The sequence below is a fragment of the Heterodontus francisci genome, chromosome 18 (genome assembly GCF_036365525.1).
Source record: "Heterodontus francisci isolate sHetFra1 chromosome 18, sHetFra1.hap1, whole genome shotgun sequence".
Taxonomy (NCBI): domain Eukaryota; kingdom Metazoa; phylum Chordata; class Chondrichthyes; order Heterodontiformes; family Heterodontidae; genus Heterodontus; species Heterodontus francisci.
The window spans coordinates 32,906,950-32,933,622 of NC_090388.1; the positions used below are offsets into that span (position 1 = coordinate 32,906,950).

Genomic DNA, 26,673 nt, shown 5'->3' on the forward strand with positions numbered 1-26,673 from the left:
CCGATAGCAAGAGCAGCATAAACCCAAGAAACATTTGTGTACTTAAACAGTGCAGCTGATCTCTGAGGCTTTGACGGGTCTAAAATTTGCACTATTAAAAATCTCAAGGAAATTTGCATTTAGCGCACTAAAGGCATAAATGTACCTAAATGCACTAAAACACAAATTTCCTCGATCTTTTCAGCAAAATAACAGAGTAACAATGTTGTAAGTACTGAAGACAATAGGAAGTTCAGGGCCAATTTTTTTTAACTTTACCCTGAGATGCAGCAATGCATTTTATCCAATGGCTCAGTGAAAAACTGACAAAAATCACTCCAACTGTGGGAGAAATGGATTTGAATAGACTTAACACAGCACATTTATAATTGTTAAACAGAATTAAAACTACCTGTTTACATGTCACTGATATTTATTCATATACATATTTGCTAATCTTTGAATATAACTGGAATAGTATTTTGTTGGTAGTGCTGCAGTGTTTGCTGAAGTTAAAAGCATCTAAATTAGTTTTACTTAAACATGCTATATTATATATCTTTGCTTAATAAATTAATTAGGGCAAATAAATGAAACAAGCGATAAGTTACAGTCCTGTAATTTAACACAATGAATGCACTTAAAATGTCTGTGTAACATTTTGATTCCTAAAAAGCCTCAGGAGAAACATTTTTAAAAAAAGCAAAGTTTAGTTACCTCATGAAAATGACATGCACACTTTCCCTGAAGAAATTCTTTATAGCGTCCCATAGTGATACTAAATGTATCGATAACATCATAACCATAGTCCTTTGCTTGGGAAAGTATTTCTGTATTTTCTTTCCACAAATTTTGTACTTCATTCTATAATAAAAATGTCAAGCATATGAAAATCATATTAGATGCCTTACATCTCTAGCGTATTAACTAAAATGCAGCCTAGTAAGTGATACAGTGGTTCAGCCTAGGATTAGCTTAAACCTCTCTTTTGTTAACCTATATCGATGTTTTTTTGTATTTGTTCTCAGAATGTGAGTGACATGGGCAAGGCTACATTTATTGCCCATCTCTGGTTGCCCTAAGAAGTTGGTGGACCTTCTTGGAAAGCTGAAATCTTAGGATAGGCACCTCTGTACAATCTACTGACTCACAGAAAGAAAGTTCTCCTTGAAGATCAGATGCTGGCACCCAAAAGTGAATGCATCTCTTAATTTGCAGCATTAAAACAATCTTCCAGTGTCCTATGACAGGACAGCAATAATTCTGAACTCAAGCTATATTATGAAACTCTAGTGTATAGGGATATTTACCACCTCTATAACTATGGCGGGGGTGGGAGGAGAGGGTGGAATTAGTCTGCATTATGTCTGTTTTTGGGGAAAAATACGAATTGGGGGAACAATTTCTGCGTACAAGAGACCTCCCCCAGAAATCGTAGTATCATAAAAAATTTACAGCACGGAAAGAGGCCATTCGGCCCATCATGTCCCGTGCTGGCTGACAAGTAGTCATCCAGCCTACTTCCACCTTCCAGCTCTTGATCCATAGCCTTGTAGGTTACAGCACTTCACGTGCATATCCAAGTACTTTTTAAATATTATGAGGGTTTCTGTCTCTACCACCCTCTGGATGAAGAAATTTATCCTCGAATCCCCTCTAAACTTCCTACCTCTTACCTTAAATCTTATTCCCCCTGTTTATGGACCAGTCAACCAAGGGGAATCGGGCCTTCCTATCTACTCTATCTAAGCCCCTCATAATTCAATCAAAGTAATTACTGACAACGCAGTCGGCAGCTTATGTCATCCGACTGCGCCAATCTGCGCATGCGCTGCGTTCCGCAGTGCCAGGACTGGTTGGTGCATGCGCAGATGACATCATCGCGTAACGCGGGCAAATGGTGGGGGGATCTGGGCCGGAGAGAGCAGGGGTGGGGGGAGAGGGTGTCTAGGGAGCGGGGAGAGAGCAGGGGTGGGGGGAAAGGGGGTCTGGGGAGCGGGTAGAGAACGGGTGCGGGGACAGCGCGGCCGAGGACCTTGCTGGTGGCGGGTGCGCTCTCCTCCTTCCATCCGCCGCCCACTCCCGATCCCCGCCGCCCGCCTGCTCGGTTAAATATGTTTAGGTTGCCATCGTGTGATTATTTGAGCAGTGCCATCTTTAATCCTGGCAGCTGCCTGACGTCGCAGACTGTGACGTTTTAGTGGCACAGGCTGCATTTGCGCATGTGCCATTGCTGCACCACCTTGTGGTGGCGTTGTCAGCAAATGCAGCCTAATTCACATAGGTCTTCCCTCAGCCTCACAAGGAAAACAACCCTAGCCTATCCAATCTTTCTTCATTACTATAATTCGCCAGTCCAGGCAACATCCTCTTCAATCTCCTCTCCATCCTCTCCAGTGTAATCACATCTTTCCTATAATGCGGTGACTAGAACTGCAGGAGGTAGTCCAGCAGTGGTCTAACTAGTGTTTTATACAATTCCAGCATAACTTCCCAGCAAGGCACGTATCCCATATGCCTTCTTGACCACCTTATCTAACCTGTCCAGCCACCTTCAGAGATCTGTGACATGCACTCCAAGGTCCCTCTGTTCCTCTACATTTCTCAGTGTCCTACCATTTATTGTGTATTCCCTTGTCTTGCTAGTCTTCCCCAAATGCATCACCTCACACTTCTCTGGATTGAGCTTCATTTGCCACTCTTTCTGCCCACCTGATTGGTCTATTAATAACTCCCTGCAGTCTTTGGCTTTCTTTTTCATTATCAACCACATGGCCAATTTTTGTATTGTCTGTAAACTTCTTAATCATACCCCCTACATTTAAGTCTAAATCATTGCTATATATACCTCAAAAAGCTGGGGATCTAGTAGTGAGCTCTGTGGAACCCTACTGGAAACAGCCTTCAAGTTACAAAGACACCCATCAACCATTACACTTTGCTTCCTGCCTCTGAGCCAATTTTGGATCCAACTTGCTACTTTGCTTGGATCCCATGGGCTTCCACTTTCATAACCAGTCTGCCATGTGGGACCTTATTCAAAAGCCTTGCTAAAACTCATTTAGACTACATCAAATTCAATACCTTTATCAACCCTCCTTGTTACTGTCTCAAAAAATTCAGTGTTAGTCAGACACAGACTTTCCTTAACAAATTCATGCTGACTGTCTTTGATTAATCTGCGTCTTTCTAAATTAATATTTATCCTGTCCCTCAGAATTTTCTCACTATTGAGATTAGGCTGACTGGCCTGTAATTACCTGGTCTATCCATTTCTCCCTTTTTAAATAATGGCTGTCCTCCAGTCCTCTGGCACCACACCTGCAGCCAGGGAGGACTGGAAAATGATGGTCAGAACCTCAGCTATTTCTTCTCTTGCTTCCCTAACAGCCTAGGATACATTTTGTCCTGGCCTGGGGACTTATCCACTTTCAAAGATGTTAAACCGCTTAATGCTTCCTCTCTTACTATGTTAATTTCATCTAGTATTTCACACTCCTCCTCCCTGATAATATCTGTATCGTCCCTCTCTTTTGTGAAAACAGATGCAAAGTATTCATTAAGCACCATCCCAACATCCTCCACCTCCACATACAAGTTACCCTTATGGTCCCTAATAGCCCTACTCTTTCTTTAGTTATCCTCTTGCTCTTTGTGTATTTATAAAAAAAATCGGGGTTTTCCTTGATTTTACTTGCCAATATTTTTTCATGCCCTCTCTTTGCTTTTGTAATTTCCTTTTTAATTTTACCCCTACACTTTTTATATTCCTCGAGGTCATCTGTACTATTGAGCCCTTGGTGTCTGTCATAAGCTTCCCCTTTTTTCTTTATCCTCTCCTTTAAGCCCCTAAACATCCAGGGGCCTCTGGATTTGTTAGTCCCACCCTTTTCCTTTAAGGGAACATACTTCCTCTGAACCCTCACTATCTCTTCCTTGAATGCCTCCCACTGATCTGGAACTGATTTCCCTTCAAGTAGCTGTTTCCAGTCCATTTTAGCTAAATCACATCTCAGCTTAGTAAAATTAACTTTTCCCCAATTGGGAACTTTTATTCTGGTCTATTTTTGTCCTTTTCCGTAACTACCCTAAATCTAATTGAATTATGATCACTTCCACCAAAGTGCTCACCAATTGATACACCTTCTACCTGCCCAGCTTCATTCCCTAAAACTAAAGTCCAGAACACTCCCTCTCTTGTTGGGCTTGCTGCCTACTAGAGAAGAAAGTTCTCCCAAATGTGGTTATGGTCAAGTGAGGAGGGGTCGAAGGGTTCCCTCTTTTCCCTCTCCTTGTTTGACCACAACAGGTTTGATTCTTTCTTAAAGTGGATGTACTGGCCAATTCAGTAGGTGTTTGATTACTTACTTGCTATGATCATAACAAGGACCAATTGGACAGGTTCTCTTGAGTATAACGAAGAGGTTAACTTTATTGTACCTAAATCGAACTAATGAAAATAATAAACTAGCGCCACCTTTTATTCACACACACACACACGCACACTAGAGATTTAGATGCACACACCAATAGATTACAGAGTTTGGAAAGGTAGATTGGTTGAGTTAGAGTCCATAGGAAAATGGGGTATACAGTTTGTGGCGTTTGGTGATTCAGCTGGCTTCCAGCTGAATTCAGTGGTCCTGAGGGTTTTAGTTTGAAGAGATAGATGACTGGTTCAGTGGATCTTTTGGAGACTGTGATGCAGATGATTTCCTCCAACAGGGTTTCTGATTGTAGCTGGAGTATGCAAAGGTGGTCAGTCAACAGGCAGAGTTCGAAGCTTGTATGCTGAAATGGAGCGGGTCCCCCACTTTGTTCTGCATGTGTCAGAGTCCAGAAGCTTCTCCTCTGCTGAAGTGAAACACAAGCTTAAAACCACAGATGGGAAGGGGCTTGTCACATGACAGTCACCCAGTAATTCAAACATGGTGTTTCTCTTCTTGCTAAAAAGAATAGGTAGTTCCCTTAAAATTCCTGGGTCTTGGTTCTTGCTAGGAAATGAGCAGACATTTTGTCTCCCTCCTCACAGGCCTTGCAATGTAGGATACAGTCTTGCAAATTAGGTGGTCATCATAAGCTGCTAGCAAAGTCATCTTTTTATTAATCTGTTCTTTTAAAAAAATTTCTTCAAAAAATATAAATTCAGATCGCCAGTGGATTAAAGAAAATTATCATTCAACAAAGCAAGTTGGCATGACAATGTATTTTAAGAATTTTGCTCCCTTTGTGCCTTTCACACTAATTCTATCCCAGTTAATATTAGGATAGTTGAAATCCTCCAGTATTACTGTCCTACTGTTTTGCACTTCTCAGAGATTTGCCTACATATTTGCTCTTCTATCTCCCTCTGACTATTTGGGGGTCTATAGTACACTCCCGGTAGTGTGATTGCCCCTTTATTGTTCTTCATTTCAACCCATATGGCCTCATTTGATGCTCCTTCTACCACATATCACGCCTCCTCGCAGATATAATTTTTCTTTAATCAATATTATGACATCCCCTCTTTTTTTATCCTCCTATCTTATCTGAAAACCCTGTAATCAGGAATTATGAGCTGCCATTCCAGCCCTTCTTTCGGCCATGTCTCAGTAATAGCTAAATATGTTCCCATGTGTCAATCTGTGCTCTCAGCTCATCTGCCTTAGTCCTAGACTTCTTGCATTGAAGTATATACCATTGAGCACTGCCAAACTCCCCTGTCTCTTTTCTAGCCTTTGTTTCCTTTGCCTTCCAAACAGGCTTACTAATTTTCTGCCTTCCATTTCCAACTTTTTTTCTCTTCCTTCTGAATCTACTCTCAGGTTTCCATCCCCCTGCCAAGCTCGCTTAAATCCTGCCCAACAGCAAGCGGCTGTGTTCAGGTGCAACCCATCCAGTTTGTACAGGTCCAACCTCCCTCAGAAGTGGTCCCAATGCCTCAGGAATGTAAAGCCCTCCCTCCTGTAGTATCTCTCCAGCCATGTATTCATCAGCTCTATCTTACTATTACTAGCAGGTGGCACTGGAAGTAATCCGGAGATTACTACCTTTTGAAGTCCCGCTTTTCAATCTCTCTCCAAGCTCCCTAAACTCTGCCTTCAGGACCTCATCCCTCTTTCAGCCTATGCCATTGGTGCCGATATAGATGGGGTGTCCTCCTAAAATGGGTTAGACCCCTTGAATATGCTAATCAGAGGCCTGATGCTTGATTTAGTGTCCTGCTACCAAATGAGCATTGAATGCTCTGCTGAGTTTTTCTGGGTCTACAGCGGTTCTTAAAGGGACTGCTGGTGGCCACCCATGGAAAGATAAGTAAAGTTCTTTTTTCACTTTCATTAATGCAGACCAAAGAGAAGCAAGAGTGTTCCTCATGGCTCCATAGCAATACTGTAGCCTGTTGCCAGCCTGGGCTTGCTCCCCACCCCGCTTCCCATTTGCACCCCCTACCGCATCACCCCACATCCCCCACCCTCCCACCCAAGGACTTAACTGCAGGTCAATTCTATGTCAGAACTGGCCTAATTTTCCATGACCGCAATCTGTGGGCTGCATCAGTATGCCTGATTCGCATCTGCAGCATGCTGGTTTTATGCGGATGAAGCCAAATTTAGAGGCATATATCTTCAGACACACATTCCAAATACACTGTCCACTTATTGTTGTATTTTGGTGTTCAAATTTAATAGGGCATCCATGTCCATATCAGATTGTCAAGTAAAAATTAGCAGCCTGAACGCCATTGGAAATGCCTTTTGATCTGTACAAGGGTGGCATTGTAAGAAGAGCAGTAAGGCTGTTGAAAGTTCCGCTTGCCTCCTTTAAAACTGGTCACAGAGATACCACTATATTTTCTTGCACAGAATTTCTGTAGAAATTACAACATGGAAACAGGCAGCTTGCCCCTGCCATTGATGTTGGGGTTTATCCTCCATAAAAGCAATAACTTAGCTGAGATGGAGGAGTCTCCAGAGAGGTATGATGCCAAAAGCAGCAGTACTTTAGATTTTGGCTCTTGTCTTGCAGTACAGGATTCTTATATGTCTTAAGCATGTTAAAGGCCTTGAGATAAGCCAAGAGAATTTTGTTGTATGAAAAGACAATGTAGTTAATTGAACTTTAAATTCATTAGTGCTTCTGTTTACCACACCTGTTGCCATATCTCCATTGCAAACTTGAGATTATCAAACGTTTGTAACACACAGTAGTTAAATATTTAAACTCCTGAAATGATACCCTAGGCCTAATTTCGTCAGCCTTAAGCTTCATAGAAAGGGCATCCAGTAACTTATAAAATGACCAGGTGGCATACGCAAAGTATGTAGTACTTCACGTGTACTGAGACATAGAAGCTGCACTTAAGGATGTCGTCAAGGTGGTCTCCACTTTCTTCTCTGTGGTGTTGTAATGAGTTTGCTATGTTGAACTGATGGGAGTTTATACATCCTCAGAAAAGCATGAGGTACTTTTCTTTTGGTTCCACTGTTGAGACTAAAGGATTACATTTTCTTCTGTTTGATAATTTTAGTGAAAATGTAGACATAAAGTAGAATTAAAAGCCAACGTGTGCTTAAAAAAAACTATTCATCGATATTTAGCTATGACAGTGAAAGAAAAAGCTGATACAGAAAGCGTCTACTCCTGTTGTGTTCATACTGATAAACTTGTGCAACATATAATTGCATTGTCAAAAATGTTATACTTTACTCCAAGTCAGACTTGTCAATTACCAACTTTAATGAAGGGAAAGACTTCAAAGTATCATCACAGCAGTGGTAGAAATTAGTAATGCACAGGCGTTTTTGGTCAGTGGGAATGAATGTAGCAGCCATGGATAGCTATATTGTAGTGGAGCAGGAGGCGAAGATGGCCCATGACAGCAGATGGCATAGGAGGTGCACAGTGGATACCACACCAGACAGCAGTTCTACAAAACGGTGTCAGGTACTGGGGATTGGCAGAGGAGCAGTGCATGAGAGGTTCAGGCTCACCAGAAAGTGTGTGAATAAGGTTTGCCAACTGATCAACAAAGTAATTTTCTAAACAGTAAAGGAATAATAGACTGCTTAAGACTGAATTCATTTTATTTTATCGGAGGGCAGTAGTGGTGTAGATATTTAATATGTTTTGCTGGGCATATGACTTGTTTTGTGTTATGAACTTCTTATGCTGGTTGTGCATTTGTGTGTCTATTAAGTGCTCTCCCAGGCATAGCACTGGTTGATAGCTATTCAGCTAATTGGCAAGCTGCTGACAATACAGAAATTACCTACTCTTGGCTGCAAGTAACCCTAATTGAACCACATCAGTGCCAGCTATCTTCTTCACTGGAGCCATTCTGGTTCATCTCTTTCAGAGGCAATTTGGGCTGTCGTGCTGAGCTGCATAATGACACAGAGCAGTTGCTGACTTTGAGCGTCAACCTACAGCTCCTGCGCATGCCACCGTTAGACAGCAACTTCTCACAAGCCTCACTGACTTGTTTGAGCATATGGGCATCTATGGTCTCAATATAATTGCCTGTAACTTAACCGGATAAGCTGGTTAGCTATAAATGTATCTTGGATTTTGGACTCTAAAGCAACTGTGAGAGATACTTCCATTGTGCCTATAATTTACATATTTCAAGTTTCCAGCGGAGATGCCACTGGTGGTATTGTATAATCACAGACGGATTACAATACAAACAATCTTTACCCTGCAACGTCATTTAGGGGAGATGACACTAGAGAGGTTACAGAGGAGATTTATGAGGATGTTGCCAAAAATGGAGAATTTTAGCTATGAGGAAAGATTGGATAGGCTGGAATTGTTTTCTTTGGAAGAGGAGGCTGAGGCAAGATTTAGTTGAGGTGTACAAAATTATGAGGGGCTTAGACAGAGTAGGTAGGAAGGACCTATTTCCCTTAGAGAGGTCAATAACAGGGGGCATAAATTTAAGGTAATTGGTAGAAGGATAAGAGGGGAGATGAGGAGAAATTGTTTCACTCAGAAGTCAGTGGGGTCTGGAACTCACTGCCTGAAAGGGTGGTTGAGGCAGAAACCCCCAACACATTCAAAACAGACTTGGATATACACTTGAAGTGTTGTAACCTACAGGGCTATGGACCAAGAGCTGGAAAGTTGGATTAGGCTGGATAACTCTCCTTCAGCTGGCGCAGATTTGTTGAGCCAAATGGCCTCCTTCAGTGCTGTAAATTTTCTACGTTGCAATGACTGTATCAAAATTTGCTGATGATAAAAGTTAGGTGGGAAAGTAAGCTGTGAGGAGTGTGCAAAGAGGCTGCAAAGTGATGTAGGCAGGTTAAGTAATTAGGCAAGAAGGTGGCATTTGGGGAAATGTGAAGTTATCTATTTGGTAGGAAGAATAGAAAAGGAGAATATTTTAAAAAAGCTAACAGAGTATATGTTGATATTCATAGAGATTTGAGTGTCCTTGTGTACAAATCATAGTTAACATGCAGGTTGTTGTGGAAGTGCTTCTATTTTTAAATATTTTTTGAGGACTCGTGTTTTAGAATTGTGGAGATGGATTCATTGGAGGACTGAAGTGATTCCATAGATGCTGGACTTTGTTTTTTTAAAGTGTCACTGTAAGGACTCTGTTTAAAAAACATTTACTAGATGTCACATGTCTTCAGCTAAATAAACAACAGGTGCCTTCAGACTATGGGAGCTGTTTACAAGAGAGGTGACCTGTCAAGATTTATGGTGCTCAAGAGTTGGTTTCATTTTTGAATACGGTTTTGAGTCAGCTGGGTTTGTAGCCTGCTAAAAGAAACACCCAGCTCATCTTTTCTCCACCTGTCTGAGAAACCCTGCAAAATCCAGTGTGAGATAGCTAAAACCCCTGATGCTGCATTTCTCCTGAGAAGCTTCTGGAAGACTTCCTCTCAACATCTCTTGAACGAACTGCTTCCGAAAAGATCCTAGTGAGTAGTCTACGTGCATTTGGACACCAGACTGTATGCCATCTGGAACATAACATATCTTATCCTTTTTCTTCAAGAATTAACAAGTACTTTGGCCAAGGCATCTTTATTTTTCCTTTAATCGGTGTGTGGGTGTGTTGGTTATTTAGAAGGGTCGACATACATATTTCAAACTGTGTTAAAGCTTTGCACCTTTATTGACAAAATCTTGTTTTATAATAAATTAATGGATGTGTTTGCTGACAACATAACCACTAGGTGGCACAGTACTTGCACATGTGCAAATGCAACCTCATGCATTGAAATGTCACTGTCTGTGACAGTTTTTGGCAGCTACCAGGAGTAAAGATGGCGCTACTCAATTTATCACAAAAACAAAAGCAAATGAAACCCAAGTCCCCACAGTGGCTGTGACCGTTGCCTTCATCCCAGCAACAACAGTACCCCACTCCCTCCTGCCATCACGCTTCTGTTCGCCGCTGCCTCCTGCATCCGTATGTTCACCACTCGCTCCTCTCCCTGCCTATCTGGTCATTCTCTCTCTCTCTCTCTCCCCTGCTTCCCCCATCCGAGAAAGAGAGGCGGTGATCGTGGGAAGGGAGTGTCTGAGGGGGGAGAAGTGGTGAGGCAGGGAGGGAGTGGTTGAGAGGTGGGGGGGGTGAAGCGGGGAGCAAGTGGCTGACAGGTGGTGGGGGGGGGGGTGAGGTGGGAACGAGTGGCCGACAGGTGGGGAGTGGGGGGTGAAGCGGAGAGTGAGTGGCCAAGGGGAGGGAGAAGTGGTGTTGAGGCAGGGAACGAGAGGTGAGCAGACGTTGCAAAATACATGCACGAATTAGTCCTGGCAAGCCGGGTGCTAACGGAGGCTGTGCATGCACAGCACCATACTGACAGGAAGGGTCAGTTCTGTGCATGTGTGAAGCTGGGAGCGCTCTGATGATATTGGCGTTGGGCTGCATTGTCAGGGGTCACTTTAAATTAATACCTTTGTTGTTTATTAAAGAAACCTGGTTGGTGGATTTTATTCTGAAATAAAAATAGGGTATATAATTGGCCGCATTGGTAACTGGGTACACATTTAAATATATGCTGTGACCTGTGGAGAAGTGGAACTAGAGAAAGACAGTGCACTCCTCCCGCCTTGGTCGTAACAAGGTACAGTCAGCAATTAGGAAGGCAAATGATATCTTAGCCTTTATTGCAAGGGACTTGAGAGTAGAGTAATGAAGACTTGCTGCAATGATAATTGGAGTATTGTGTGCTGGTTTAGTCTCCTTACCTAAGGATATACTTGCTTGGGGGTACAGGGAAATTAAGGTTCACTAGATTGATTCCTGGGATGAGAGGAATGTCCTCTGAGAAAAGATTGAGTAGAATGGCCCAATATTCTCTGGAGTTTAGACAAATGAGACATGATCTCATTGAAACATGTAAAATTCTTAGAGGGCTTGACAGGGTAGATGCTGAGAGGCTGTTCCTGGTTGGAGAATCTAGAACTAGGGGGTCATAGTCTCAGGATAAGGGATTGGCCAGTTAGGATTGAAATGAGGAGAAATTTCTTCACTTAAGAGGATTGTGAATGGTTGGAATTTTCTATCCCAGAGAGCTGTGGACGCTGAGTTGTTGAGTGTATTCAAGACTGAGATCGATAGATTTTTGGACTCTTAGGGAATCAAGGAATATGGGGCTAAGGCGAGAAAGTGGAGTTAAGGTAGAAGATCAACCGTGATCTTATTGAATGGTGGAGTATACCCGAGGGCTGTATGACCTACTCCTCCTCCTATTTATTATGTTTTGGTGTTCTTTATCGCACCCTAACACACTTAACACTGGCCCTAACCTGGTACCCACAATTCAGAACTCCCACACAGTGGCAGCTATTTAATCATGACAGCCACATCACCTAAACTTGTGGACACTGACTGACACACTTCCCTCTTTCTTGCAGGAGAAGGCTGGGCATAACAGAAGGCAGCAGGAGTTGCGGGGGGTGGGCGGGGGTAGGAGAAGGAGGCATGCCTGCATGTTTTAACCCCTATGGAGGAGATATTGCTAGCCGACATAGGAAGGGGCATCGCTGAGGCCTTGGCCACTGGAGGGATCGATCTGTAACCAGGGTATCTGCATACCTAATCCTCCATCTCTATTCCCATTTCTCCCCCATCCCACAATCTCTTCTCACAAACTACAGATGGGGTAAGCACACACTTCTTACTTTCTCTTCTCCTCACCACAACTCAATCCTTGTCCCTTTTTCATTTCAGATATTCCTAGTCAGAGGAGGAAGGGAAAGACGACAATGAGGATAAAGAGATGTCATCAATCGCTCTTACACTTAGGCGCCAGTTGAGAGATTGGCACTGTGCATATTTTAAGGCTCTGCACATGGTGAGACACTGGGGACAAGTGTACAGAAGCCAGGACTAGGGGAAAAGGACAGTGCAGGTGCCAGCTTGCTGGAGGGCGAGAATGCACACTAGTTCTGTTGCAGTGGAGTCAGATGAGGACTTTGATGGGGTAGGCTGACACAATCAAGTAGTTGGTGCACTGGAAAACCTGCCAGAAAACCTGTGCGCCATGTCAAGAATGGAGTAGTCCAGCTCCAACTTGGCACAGGGCTTTGCACAAAGCTTGCAGCCCATCCTTTCCAACATGGAAAATGTGATCCTCCATCAGCACACCTGTGGAACCCATTATGATGAAGTGATACAGCGTCTGATGTCACAGTTTCCATTGCAGCACAAACAACTTCCATCAGAGGTCTAAGTGCTGCTTTGCAAGCTCAAACTGCTGCCATCGTGACTCTGGATACCTCAAAGAGTTTCCAAGGTGTCACAGCAGTTCATCAATCTGTTGTCCAACAGATCAGTAGGAGTACGGAGACAATCAAAAGGTGGCTTCAAATCACCAACACACACTCAGTCGCTTCATCATCTTATTATTCTGCATGTTGCTGGCAGTTATTAGGTGCATGCACATGCAAAGCCCTTTATCAAGATGATGTCTTGTGCCCTTCCTGTTGAAAGTCCGCCCGCATTTCAAAACCCATTTGTGTCTTATGTGGCTGCTTAGTGCCTAAAAATAAATGCTACACGGCCCAATTTAGCGCCCATTCTCTCTACCATCGTTTCACATATAATAAAATTGCAATGTTATGCAAAGTATATCTTCTAATAACTTACTCTTTCTACATTCGTACAAACATTTTTTTTTACTAGGGCAATGTTTTACTTACACCTTTATCAACTCTATTGGTAAAATAGCTTATTAGCTGCTTGGGAAGCAGACACATTGTAATTGACTAATGGTAGGTCTGCTCCTGCTAATGAAATAATACTTTAAATTTGGGTAATGGGTTGAAAGTTACACAAGATGGACATTTTTCCTATTTTTCAAAGGAAAACAATTAAAGGCACAACATCATCTTGTTCTACAAATAACAATCTTTTTTTAAAGAAAATATATTACTTTCAACCCCTTGCCCTTTTTCTTCTTTTAGCATTTTTCTCCATCTAAGAGGGTGGGCTGGAGACTTGCTTCTAAGTCTTTAGCAATGTTCACTATTGCTGGCTACTGGGAAGTTATCATCTAGTTCCAATGGTAAATAGTCCAGTTGTCAAATTAATAAATCAATAATTTGAAGAATTAGAATACACAATTAGAGTACCTGAAATTACACATTGAAAACAAAGCACAATTACAAAAACTAAATGCTGTAAGCTCAGCAACATGGGCTCACTCCTTTATGGGCAATTTGTGGCCCACAGAGGACGCCCACCGAGAACCAATTCACCCCCTGGGACCCCCCCTTCCCCTGGACAAGAAGACCAACCCCTCCCCTCCCCTCCCCTCCCCTCCCCTCAAGCTCGGCAGGGCCTTCCAGACTGGCCCCAGTAACCCTGCCACACGTAACTCTTGTCCATGATTCCACTGCTGGGCCTGGGTCTGAGTTTCTGCAGTACTGGCAGTGGCCACCGCTCCCAGTGGTGCTGCCTATACTGTTGAGCTGCCAGCCCTCTGATTGGCTGGCAGCTCTTGAAGGCGGAATCCCCATCCCTTTAAAGCCTCCTAAAACTTTGGCACAAAAAGACCAGAGGATCGCTGGGGGTGGGGACACATGGACAGCTTTATGTAGCATTTTCCAGAGTGAAAAGTTTGCATTCTTTTTAAAGTCTTTGGTGAAAGAATAACTAGAAATCCTGTATTTAAAGAAGTACTGTTGTAATAAAGATACTAATTTGCCTGCAAGTGTTTTGCGGGTCTCTGCTGGTAGATATTATAACTAACATGTCAACTGTGAAAAAAAGTTAATTTATTTTTTGTAAAGATGCAGTGTCATTTTTTTCTATTTATATTTTGTTTCCAGTTTTTTCCTGACCTCTTGGACTCTTCCTCAGCTTTGAGAAAGGGGTAAGTAGGTAACTTGCTCCTAAGCCTTTGGCAGTGCTGCTCTGAAGTGTCAGAGGAGCACAGAGAACTGCCTTGGAATGAGTGGCCTCTTTTTGGCATTCTTCCACAGGAGACACAGCTGAGATTGGGTACTGTAGGTGTCAGTTTTTCTTAGTTCATAGCACTTTCACACTATTTGTCTTCGAGGTTTATGGGCCGGAATCTCTCACAAATACTTGAATTCAGAACCGAGGTTGGCAATCTAGTGCTGGGGAGGGACTGCTGCACTTTCTGAGAGCCCTTTGAAAGATGCCTTAACAGAGGGGCTTCCCACTTATGTCCAGCTGAACATAAAAGCTAAAAACATGGAAAGGAAACATATTTGGTTTTCTGAAAGGTTGAGATTAAATGGGCTAAATTCTCGACTAGAGAATGAAACTTCGGAATGTGAATGATTGGAACTATTAATGTACCATTCTTTGAAATAGAGCCAAAAATATTTCACTTGTCTGTATCTTAATACTGTATGGCAATGTTTTATTATAAATTGTGTAAAGATCTACAGACTGAACTGGTCTGCACTAATTACCAATAAGAGAATTGTCATCACTACTGTCGGATGTCCTAAAATTTGTGCTTTTAACTTCAAAGGGAGAAACCTTCTCTAATACTTTATACCAGGCCCTTTCTGCTTCAACACAGAACTAGTTTTAGCAGCAAACCTATAAAGAAAATGAAAATTGGTTCTTGGATGCTGCTGCACAAACACTGTGAAGTGTCTGCATGAGCGGAAACGAAACACATTCAGTGTTACAAATTTTTTATTAAACCTTTGGGACATTTGGTTCTGTTGTAGAAAGATATGTATATTTTCAATCAATCACTTGGGTTTACAGAGTATTTACATTTAAGATAATTTAGAGTTTCAAATATGAGTTATGATCAGAATTAGCATCATATATTCCATTCAGCTGACCAAATTCCTAGTTGCATGATAAAGCGATAATCACTATCATTTTATAAAATTATTGAGCTGGTCTACTTGAACAACAATATTGTAAGAAATATACATTTAATTGCTAAACAAATTAAAATAAATAACTGCTCATCTTTCTGGCTTTATGACATTGATTCAAAGAAGTCAAACTTTCAGATCTTTACATAGAACTCAATTAACTATCGCAATAAAAAAAGTTTTGTTAACGTAATGAATTATACCAACCTAGAAATTACTGCTAGCAATAACAGATGAATTTTAAAATGTGCACATCATTCTTTGGTTCACTTTTAACAAAATCTTTAATTCAGTTAAAATAAACTGGCTAATGTCTGCTTAATATCAACACCAGTAAATTTTCTGCTATATTCTCTAGCTATGAATGGTATACTTTCTTGAATTTTGGCTTCATTGCTAATGAATACAATATACTATCAGAACAATTCATTTGGCAAAGCTCCAAAGGTGGTGTGTAAAGTGGAGATCAAAGCTGCTTGGACAGGACTTGCAGAGAGAATGAATGGAGCCTCACAGCTCCAAGGGAACAAAAAGGGAAATATTTGTGATATTAAGAATGCCAATGTAATCAAACCCACATTTTACTTCTGGGCCAAGCTTTGGAAGGGAGCAAAAAGCTTTCATGATATCATTTGAGACTATGCTGAATGCCTTGAGAGGACTATGGGAGAATGCGTAGTGGTGCACCTCTGACCTCATGGTCCCAATCAAAATTGTGAACTACAGCATCCTCAAGGAGGTAACATGGAAAATATAGAGACAACTTTTTTCTTTTCTGCACACTCATTACAGTGAAGACATAGGGCACATCTTTTGTAGAGCATATGAATAGCGCTTACTGAGATGCAAATGTTGAATGGTGTGTGGAGAACCAACAATGCCACCAGAAATGAAATGCCTGAATCATTTGAATGCACTTACATATGAAGGGATGTGTACTGAACATGGGGTTGGCTACCTGTGTGCTCTTCCAATTTCTAACATTTGGATGTCTTGTTTTCAAGAGAGTATTGCTTATAACCATGGTAATCGGGTAGACACTGACGGAGGATTTCCCATTGGAAATCAGTCCCGATTTGAAGAAATGACTAGGCATTTTTGATCTGGGAGGTGAAGAATGAGAGTTGAGTTGTTCTGCCACCACCCAGCCAATATCCTTCTTTAATTTCTTACTTGTCTTGCTTAGTAACATAGAGCCATGTATTTCATAGCAGTATCATACATTGTCATCTTCCTCTGTTAGAATGTATTCCATCCTGGAACCCTTGTTCCATACCTTGCTTTTCTCTTTCTAAAAGGTCTTTCCAAGATGAGATAGTGGCAGCTGATGGCAGCGATAACCTGAGAACTTCACAGCAAGTTGCAACACATACTCCACCTTGCATAAGAACTGTCCCAATTTGAGATTAGTATACTGAGGGGGAAAAACACTGAGTGGAGCATTCCTCACAAATGAATATGGGCAAGTGGACGAGGTAGCACATAAAGAGACCCAAATAGTTTCTCTGCTGAAGACTGTGAATGGAGCTAAGGAATATCTGTCTTCCACTTTCAAGACAAATGATGGCCCACTTCAGGTAGGTCCAAAAGGACCATGGTCATGGTTGAGAGGAACCTGAGCGGACCCACAAATCAACACTCCCCCACCCTGCCCCCCACTCCGGGTGCATTTCCAGCTGACATGGACAGGCAAGAGCCACAGATATGTCCAAAATGGCACCTGTGTCTGCTTGTCCCAAGTAAGTAAAGTGCCTTTGTTTCTTTATGCAACTCTGTTGACTTTTCTGTTACTGCTCACTGTCCTTCTATTAGAAGCAAAAGATTAGCCAAAATAAAACTTCCATTTCCCTTTAGAGTCAAGATCTGCTGCCTTCCGGATTTTCCACCCCCAGGCTGCTAACCAGACACCCTGCCGACTTTTTTCATGCACAAGCAAACCCATTAAAATTAGGGGAAACTGGGAAGTATAACTTTCTTTGTGGCCTAAATTAACTTACCTAATGGCTAATACAAAGATGCCCTTTGTCACTGAAACACTTAAAACTACACTTATGTATGAACTATATAACAATAAAGTGCAAATAGGATGACAGGTAAACTTAGGGTCTTGCCAAATTGCCTTCCTCACCGCCAGTGGAGACTCGCCCAAGCCATAGGCGACGCAGACCCAATTTTGCTACCTTCGTAAAATATATTCTATCTGCATTAAGCTGCCTGTTTGATGCATAATGCCTCCCTCTGTATTTACTTATTCAACCAAAAAGACCCTGTAAATATCAGTCTTCTAATGAACCAGATGCATAATTGCATGTAGCAGAACAATGCCATGGAAATTCCATTAACCTCTTTGAAACAAAGTAAAAGTATATTTTTTTAAGTCAAGCAATGTAATGCATCCTGTGTTAATGGAAAATCTTGCGGCGGGAACTTTTAGTTTACATCTATTATAAACTGGGAAGTATAACTTTCTTTGTGGCCTAAATTAACTTACCTAATGGCTAATACAAAGATGCCCTTTGTCACTGAAACACTTAAAACTACACTTATGTATGAACTATATAACAAAGTGCAAATAGGATGACAGGTAAACTTAAAAATTTATTGTTTCATTTGATCAGCAAGTGTATAATTTATTATGTTCTACCACAAACCTATTGATCATATGTAATGAAGCCTTTTAGACATACTACAAACTTGAATTGAAAATGATGTTTCATGACTATGAAGTATGGAGAGCAGGGCAACACAAAGGTATCACTGAAAGTGCCATTGCAGCACAGCAAGTGGCAACCTGCCTGATATAGAGGCCTCTTTGATCTGTATGCACAACAAAACTCAGATAAGCTACAGACACCCCCCCACCCCGCCACACCATGTTCACAGATCTAAGGAACTGTAACTTCAAAAACAAAATAAATTAAAGATCCTGTAATAGACAAATGTATTGGAGGGTATTTCTCAGTGTTTAGAAGAAGTCTGAAGGAACAATTGCAGTAGCCATACTCACATAATAGTTTCCTAGTGCAGTGGGATTATAGTATAATACATAATATTAAGCCAAACACATTGAGGAGAATTTTCCCAGCACCTTGGAGGCAGGTTTGGAGGAGGGGAGGGGCTGGGAAGATGGCAAAAATAATGTGTTGGGCAAGTTGGGTCCTTATCATGTTTGTTGCAGCAGCAGGAGTTCAGCGCGACCTTATTGGAAATGGCCAATTAAGAACCACCTCTGGGATCACCCACTAATTAGGGACAGTGGGCAAGCTGAGGAAGTGTAGGGCCAATCAGAACCGGAGATGCGAGGGAGGCCAGCTTTTTTTTTTATTTCCAAAATATACTTTATTGATAAAAATCTGTAAAAATTACATTGCCAAACAGTTTCAAACAGCACCAAAAAATACAAACATTGCAAGGGAGATCAGTTTCCTTCAATACAATCATGAGTTGCTTCACAACCCTTCCATTTCACATTTGTCATGCCAATTACATTTTTACATTTACAGCAAATGAAAATTTTCCCGATACAGTTCGAGGGGTTTCCCATGGGTCCAACCCCTCAGTTCAGCTTGGTGGGGGGACCTTACACAGTGGTCTTTCCTCATTGAGCCTTTGCTGCGGCTGCCCCAAGCTTTAGTGCGTCCCTCAGCACGTAGTCCTGGACCTTGGAATGTGCCAGTCTGCAACATTCGGTCGTGGACAACTCTTTGCGCTGGAAGACCAGCAAGTTTCGGGCAGACCAAAGGGCGTCTTTCACCGAACTGATAGTTCTCCAGCAGCAGTTGATGTTTGTCTCGGTGTGCGTCCCTGGGAACAGCCCGTAGAGCACAGACTCCTGTGTTACAGAGCTGCTTGGGATGAACCTCGACAAAAACCACTGCATCTCTTTCCACACCTGCTTTGCAAAGACACATTCCAGGAGGAGCTGGGCAGCCATCTCTTCCCCACCACAGCTACTGCGGGGGCATTGCGCGGAGGGGGCGACTCTTCGGGTGTGCAGGAAGGATCTGACGGGGAAGGCCCTTCTCACCACCAGCCAAGCTACATCTTGGTGCTTGTTTGAAAGTTCTGGTGATGAGGGATACCGCCAAATGACTTTGGCGGTCTGCTCGGGGAACCATCCGACAGGATCCCCCATCTCCTTTTCCCTTAGGGCCTTGAGGACATTCCGTGCAGACCACTGCCTGTTGGATCGGTGGTCAAAGGTGTTTTCCCGCAGAAACTGCTCCATGAAGGATAGGTGGTACGGCACGGTCCAACTGCATGGAGCGTTCCACGGCAATGTGACCAGGCCCATCCTTCGCAACACCGGGGACAGATAGAACCTCAGCACGTAGTGACACTTGGTGTTTGCGTACTGGAGGTCTACACACAGCTTGATGCAGCCGCATACGAAGATGGTCATCAGGATGAGGGCCACGTTGGCTACATTTTTCCCGCCCTTATCCAGAGGTTTGAACATCGTGTCCCTCCGGACCCGGTCCATTTTGGATCCCCATATGAAGCGGAAAATGGCGAATTAAGAACCACCTCTGGGATCACCCACTAGATGCCACATCTAGCAGGTCCCCTTTTCTTCATCAACTTATCTTGTTTTCCCTTTTTCTGCTCCCTTTTCTCAGCTGTGCATTATTAGGACAAGTGAGTTGTCCTATGTAACAGTAAGTGATTTGGTATTGTTCGAATCCACCCAGAAACTGGCATTTTCATTCCCTCAAACTTTTTACGCAAAACGTCAGTACTCAGGTAGTAATTTTAGAAATATATATAATTTGCTACAGGATATTGCATTGTGCGAAATAAGCACTTATTCTATACATGAAACAATGATATTCTGAAAATCATGGGCTGAATTTTTCAGCCCCTTCAATGCGGGGGTCATGGCGGGATGGCTCGGAAAATTCTTCTGTGGAAGGCCCGCCAGGACCCCTGACGCTGGTAAGGCTCCGTCACATTTTACAGGCGTCGACGAGGCCTCGGTGCGGCCTCCCTGCCACACAGCGGCGGAGCCTTCATTTGCGTATTATAATGAATGCAAATAAATGTTAAATAACTTACCTGGACTGGACGGCTGTCCCACGGCAATATTCTGGCTGGTGGCCAAAAGTCCCGCACCTTTGGAACCCCGTTAGGGGAACTGAGGCGAGACATTTGGGGAGGGGAGTGGAGAGGAGTGTAATTCTCAGGGCGTGGGGGGGGAAGGGGAGCGGGGAGAACTGTCGTTATTGGTTGTGGGGATGATGGGAAGGGCTTGAGGGTCAAAGGTGCTGACGTCAGAAGGGGGAAGTTCAGAATATCAAAAAGGTGTTGTTTTGGGGGATGTGTCAAATTATTAAATGAAGATTCAGTGGGGTGGGGGTGGGAGAGGGGAATCATTGTAAAATTAAAAGTACTCTGCAGTTTTCTTCGAAACAGACATTTAAAAATTTAAATGAGCCTGAAGGGCCTGAAGCCCTTTAAAAATGGCGCGACACATGCACGATGGCGCTGGATGCCATTGTCAGGGACGGAGCGGCCGCCCCCTCTACGTCATTGGGGGTGGCTGTTCTGCCCCCTCCATTTAAATGAGTGAAATATCGCAGGGGCCCAGCAACAGCGCATACGCGCCTGACGGCTGCCGAGATCAGACTGCCCCGCCACGATTTGCTGCGTGCTCATAAATTTCAGCCCCATGTCTTCACATATACACGTGTTGGTGGAGGGACAGTGCCCTACTTATGATCATTCATTTCTCAACTTTATGTAACAAGGAGCACACAGTTTTTCCTGATCTGTGGACATATTTTAGGAGTTGGTAGCTAATCATAAAGAATATATAACTGCCCCAAGAACAGGGAAACATGAAGGTACATTGATGGGAGATGTCTTGCGGTAAGAGGGGCTCTGGGCAACTCAAGTTGAATTTGCAATACCAGTTGCTAGAAAGCATGACTACAATACATATGGTTTGACTCAGCATAGCATACTCATGTTGCTCGTTTACTGTTCTATACTTTAGCAGATCTGGTACACTGATATATAATAGCAGGATTGTTCACTCAAATTAACTGCCAACTGTACAAGATGTATATTTTCAGGCCATGGAAAATAATAAACTCCTCAAAAATATGTTATCTCCTAATGTCTATCTACATTTTTTTATTCTGTCAGGCACTGTTAGGGGAGGCATTTTGTCTGATGGTATGTTTAGTTCTGTCAGGGGGAGATGGCACCTATACAAAATGATCATATGTGAGGCGAATAACTGAGTAAACGTCACAAGGTTAAATAATGTTTTTAAATTATTCAGCTTTATTCCATGTTTGTGTATCTTTGACTAAAGTCAGGACTTGTTATTTATTGTCCAAAAAGTTTAATATTCCTTTCAAGTAACAACCTTAAAAAGTTATTCCTGGTCATGAACTTTGTGACGACTGAAAAGGAGCTTTAAAAGTTGGTCTGAATTTCTGTTTCATTTTAGGAGTGCATCAGCATTTCAATGTAATGCAAATTTCATTGATATAAATGATTCTGGAGGCCTCTGAATGATTGATAATTAGTTTTCGACCAAGTGAACTGGTGAAAAGTATGCAAGGTTGAGATGACCTTGAGTATGATTATGACAAATTCAATCTGTTGAACGAGTGAACCTTATATTGACCCTATCCTAACTGTACATAATTTTAATTTCTACAACACAATACATAAGCGAGTGAGAAACTTTCTTGTCAGTTGCCTATGCTGGCCTCCACATAGAAAAAACAATTTACTGAGTTACTGGGATAAAAATTTCAATATGTGGGAACAGTTTCACTAGCATTCAATCTTGTAAAGTTATTATTTCATGAACTGGTGATTCCATGATGGAATAATTTACTAGTCCTTATTTACAAGACCTAATGCTGGTGAGATCATTCATATACTTTTTAAAATCCTAATAAATCTGTGATGTTGTGAGATTTTCATTATGAATTCTTAAAAATATTTAAATAAAGACACTGATAGACAAACCCACCTATTTTTCAAGCTTGGGGCAGAAATGTTAACTTCATCCATTCAAAATTGACACCAATTGGAATCAGTTTGAGACAGCTGTAAAATCCCCGTATGCGGGGAAGAAAGTTCTGAATAAAACTGACATTTTTAAATAAAATTATGGGTTTGCCTTTAACTGCCTTACAAAGCACAGAGTTTAATGCTTGAAGATGGTAGGATCAAAAAAGATATGCCAGTGAGATTATCCTGCAACGGAAATAGACAGCCTGCATCCACTATTATCCTCTAATACACCTACCAGACAATCAAGGGAAAGTGCCTCCGCAAGATCTGGACCAGCATGGAGTCAGTTACAGAGCTGTGCCATCTGCTTCAAGGAAACAGTCAGCCTCAAAATAAGAAGGGAATGAAGGTCATTCCTGAAAGAAGCTACCCCTAAGTTTGGACCTCAACCATTGGTGCTTTACTGCAGTGGGCCCTAGAGTGGCCACATTCTCCATGTCATTCAGCTCAGATTGTCATGCAATGCTGCAGGTTGTGCGCACTTCAATGGACACATCAAACTCTACAGGTACTCTGGAGATCCGGAACTCTAATCTTATATTAGATTGTGTCTTTTGTGTTAACCCAGAGAGTCAGGATTAATGGGTCTTTTTCAGGTTGGAAAGCCATAACTAGTGGGGTGCCACAAGGATCAGTCCTAGGGCCTCAACCATTTACTATCTATATTAATGACTTTGAGGAAGGGACAGAATGTAGTGTATCCAAATTTGCTGATGATACAAAAATAGATGGGAAGGCATGTTATGATGAGGACACAAAGAAAAGGATATAGATAGGTTAAGTGAGTGAGCAAAAACTTGGCAGATGGAGTTCAATGTGGGAAAGTGTGAGGTCATCCACTTTGGTAGGAAGAATAAAAAGGCAGATTATTATTTAGATGGAGAAAGACTACAAAATACTGCAGTACAGAGGGATCTGGGTGTTCTTGTACATGAAACACAAAAAGTTAGCATGCAGATGCAGCAAGTAATTAGGAAGGCAAATGGAATTTTGGCCTTTATTGCTAGGGGGTTAGAGTTTAAAAATAGGGAAGTCTTGTTACAATTGTACAGGGTGTTGGTGAGGCCGCACCTGCAGTACTGAGTACAGTTTTGGTATTTAAGGAAGGATAGACTAGCATTGGAGGTAGTTCAGTAAAGGTTCACTAGGCTGATTCCTGGGATAAAGGGGTTGGCTTTTCAAGAACAGTTAAACAGGTCAGGCCTTTATTCATTGGAGTTTAGAAGAATGAGAGATGATCTTATTGAAACATAGATTCTAAGGGGGCTTGACAGGGTAGATGTTGAGAATATGTTTCTACTGGTGGTGGAATCTCAAACTAGGGGACATAGTTACAGAATAAGGGGTCACACATTTAAAACGGAGATGCGAAGGAATTTCTTCTCAGAGGATGGTGAATCTCTGGAATTCTCTACCTCAGAGAGTTGTGGAGGCTAGATCACTAAATGTATTTAAGGAAGAGGTAGATAGATTTTTGAAATCTCGGGGAGTCAAGGATTATGCGGAGCAGGCCCAAAAGAGGAGTTGAGGCCTGGGACAGATCAGCCATGATCTTATTGAATGGCAGGACAGGCTTGAGGGGCTGAATGGCCTACTCCTGCTCCTATTTTTTATGTTCTTAACCGAATTGAGGAATCAGTTTGAAACAGCTGTAACAAAAGTACAGTATAGGTTTGACTTGTTGAGTGTTCCTTTAAATTCAATCACAATACATAGGTTCAGTTTCTGCACTCTGCTGCAAACCAACAACGTCAGCTGTTCAGTACACTCAAACTTGCCAACAGTCTTTCTACTGTGTGTTAGCCTTGGCTCAGTTGCCTGAGTCAGAGTTTTTTATTTTATTTTTTTATTTTATTTATTTTATTTAGAGATACAGCACTGAAACAGGCCCTTCAGCCCACCGAGCCTGTGCCGACCAACAACCACCCATTTATACTAACCCTACAGTAATCCCATATTCCCTATCACCTCCCTACACTAGGGGCAATTTACAACAGCCAATTTACCTATCACCTGCAAGTCTTTTGGATGTGGGAGGAAACCGGAGCACCCGGCGAAAACCCACGCAGACACAGGGAGAACTTGCAAACTCCGCACAGGCAGTACCCAGAATCGAACCCGGGTCCCTGGAGCTGTAAGGCTGCGGTGCTCACCACTGTGCCACCCAGTTTTGTGCATTCAAATCCCACTCCAGGGCCTGAATTTTGTCCCCATGGCAGGGATCTCAATGCCAAGCCAGGAAACTGGGGCAACTCCACATCGGCCATTCGGGGGACCCCCACCCCGCCAGATTTTTCAGTGGTTAGGCAATTAACTACCTGGTGCCAGGGCTGGTAAAATACAGCCCCAGGACTTGAGCACAAAAATCAAGACTGACACTCCAGTGCATTACCGAGGGACTACTGCACAGTTGAAGGTGCCATGTTTCAGATGAGACACTAAACCAAGGCCCTGCCTGTCCTCTCAGGTGGGCATAAAAGATCCTATGGCACTACTTCTAAGAAGAGCAGGGAGTTACCACACCACTCGTGACATCTTGCCAACCAGAGAATGACCCATTTATGCCTACTCTCTGTTTCCTGTTAGCTAGCCAATCTTCTATCCATGCCAATATGTTACCCCCCCCCCCCCCATGAGCTTTTATTTTCCACAATAACCTTGTATGTGGCACGTTATCAAATACCTTCTGGAAATCTACAGTACATCCACCGGTTCCCCTTAATCCACAGCACATGTTACTTCTTCAAAGAACTCCAATAAATTGGTTAAACATGATTTCCCTTTCAAAAAACCATGTTGACTCTGCCTGATTCCCTTGAATTTTTCTAAGTGCCCTGCTATAACATCTTTACTTTTAGCTTCTAACATTTTCCCTATGACAGATGTTAAGCTAACTAGCCTGTAGTTTCCTGCTTTCTGTCTCCCTCCCTTTTTGAATAAAGGAGTTACATTCGCTATTTTACAATCAAATGGAACCTTGTCTGAATCTAGGGAATTTTTGAAAATTAAAACCAACACATCAACTATCTCACTAGCCACTTCTTTTAAGACCCCAGGATGAAGTCCATCAGGACCCGGGGACTTGTCAGCCCGCAGCTCCAACAATTTGTTCAGTACCACTTCCCTGGTGATTGTAATTTTCTTGAGTTCCTCCCTCCCTTCCATTTCCTGATTTACAGCTATTTCTGGGATGTTACTTGAATTCCCTATGGTGATGACAGATGCAAAATACTTGTTCAATTCATCTGCCATCTCCTTATTTTCCCTTAGTAAATCCCCAGACTCACTTTCTATAGGACTAATGCTCACTTTATTGACTCTTTTCCTTTTTAAATATCTATAGAAACTCTTATTATCTGCTGTTATCTTTCTAGCCAGCTTACTCTCGTACTCTAATATTTCCCTTCTTATTAATCTTTTAGTCGTTCTTTGCTGCTTTTTATATTCTGTCCGATCTTCTGACCTACCGCCCATCTTTGCACAATTATATGCTTTTTCTTTTGATTTGATACTATCTTTAACTTTTTTAGTTAACCACGGATGGTGGGTCCGCCCCTTGGAATTTTTCACCCTAATCAAGTGGGCGACATGGAAAGCTAAAGCCATAGTTTACCTGCAATCTTCTAAATAGCTACAACAGCACAGGAAACGTTCTATGAATAATTAATGAGGTGAAAACCCAGAGGGTCGCGAGAAATAGCTGCACACAGTAGGCTGAATTTTAATAGCCCCTTGACGTCGGAGGTCATGGTGGGGGAGGGGTGCTGTAAAATACTTGCGGGAGAGGCCTGCCACGACCCACAACGCCGAGAAGGCCCCGCCGAATTTGACCGGCGGTGACGAGTCCTTGGTGCGGCCAACCCGCTGCCAAGCAGCGGGGCCTTCATTTAAATATTAAAATCAATTAAAACAAGATGAAAATAAACGTACCTGGTCACAGCCAATTTTATGGCTAGCAGCCGCAACTCATGTGCCTTCGGAATTCCGTTCGGAGTTCTGAGGCGAGACACCGGTTGGGAGGGGGGAGGACTAAAATTATCAGGGATGGAGGGTGGGAGGGGGTGAGCGGGAAAAACACTTCGTATTGGCTGTGGGGATGGTGGGAAGGGGTTGAAGGGAAAATGTGAAGAGGTTGGGGGAGAAAGTTTGGGTTGGGAATAAAGTTAATTTTGTTGATATTGCCCCGAAAGCAAACATGTTGGGGGGCAGGGCTGGTGGGAAAGGGCCTCCTGCACATATTTCAACTTTTACACACAATGCAACACAATATCACTTTAAAAATTAAAATTACTTCTATGGGCTTGAAGCCCTTTAAAAATGGCGGTGGCGCCGGACGCTGCTGCC

General features: G+C 42.5%; 1 protein-coding gene across 1 annotated transcript in view; it reads right to left on the minus strand.

Moving 5' to 3' along the window:
• Nucleotides 1–26,673, minus strand: part of cped1 (cadherin-like and PC-esterase domain containing 1) — a 312,821-nt gene that overhangs the window by 5,382 nt on the left and 280,766 nt on the right. The window contains exon 21 of the mRNA XM_068050516.1: nt 697–843. Coding sequence (XP_067906617.1) covers nt 697–843 — 147 coding nt within the window. The remainder of the gene's footprint in view (nt 1–696; nt 844–26,673) is intronic.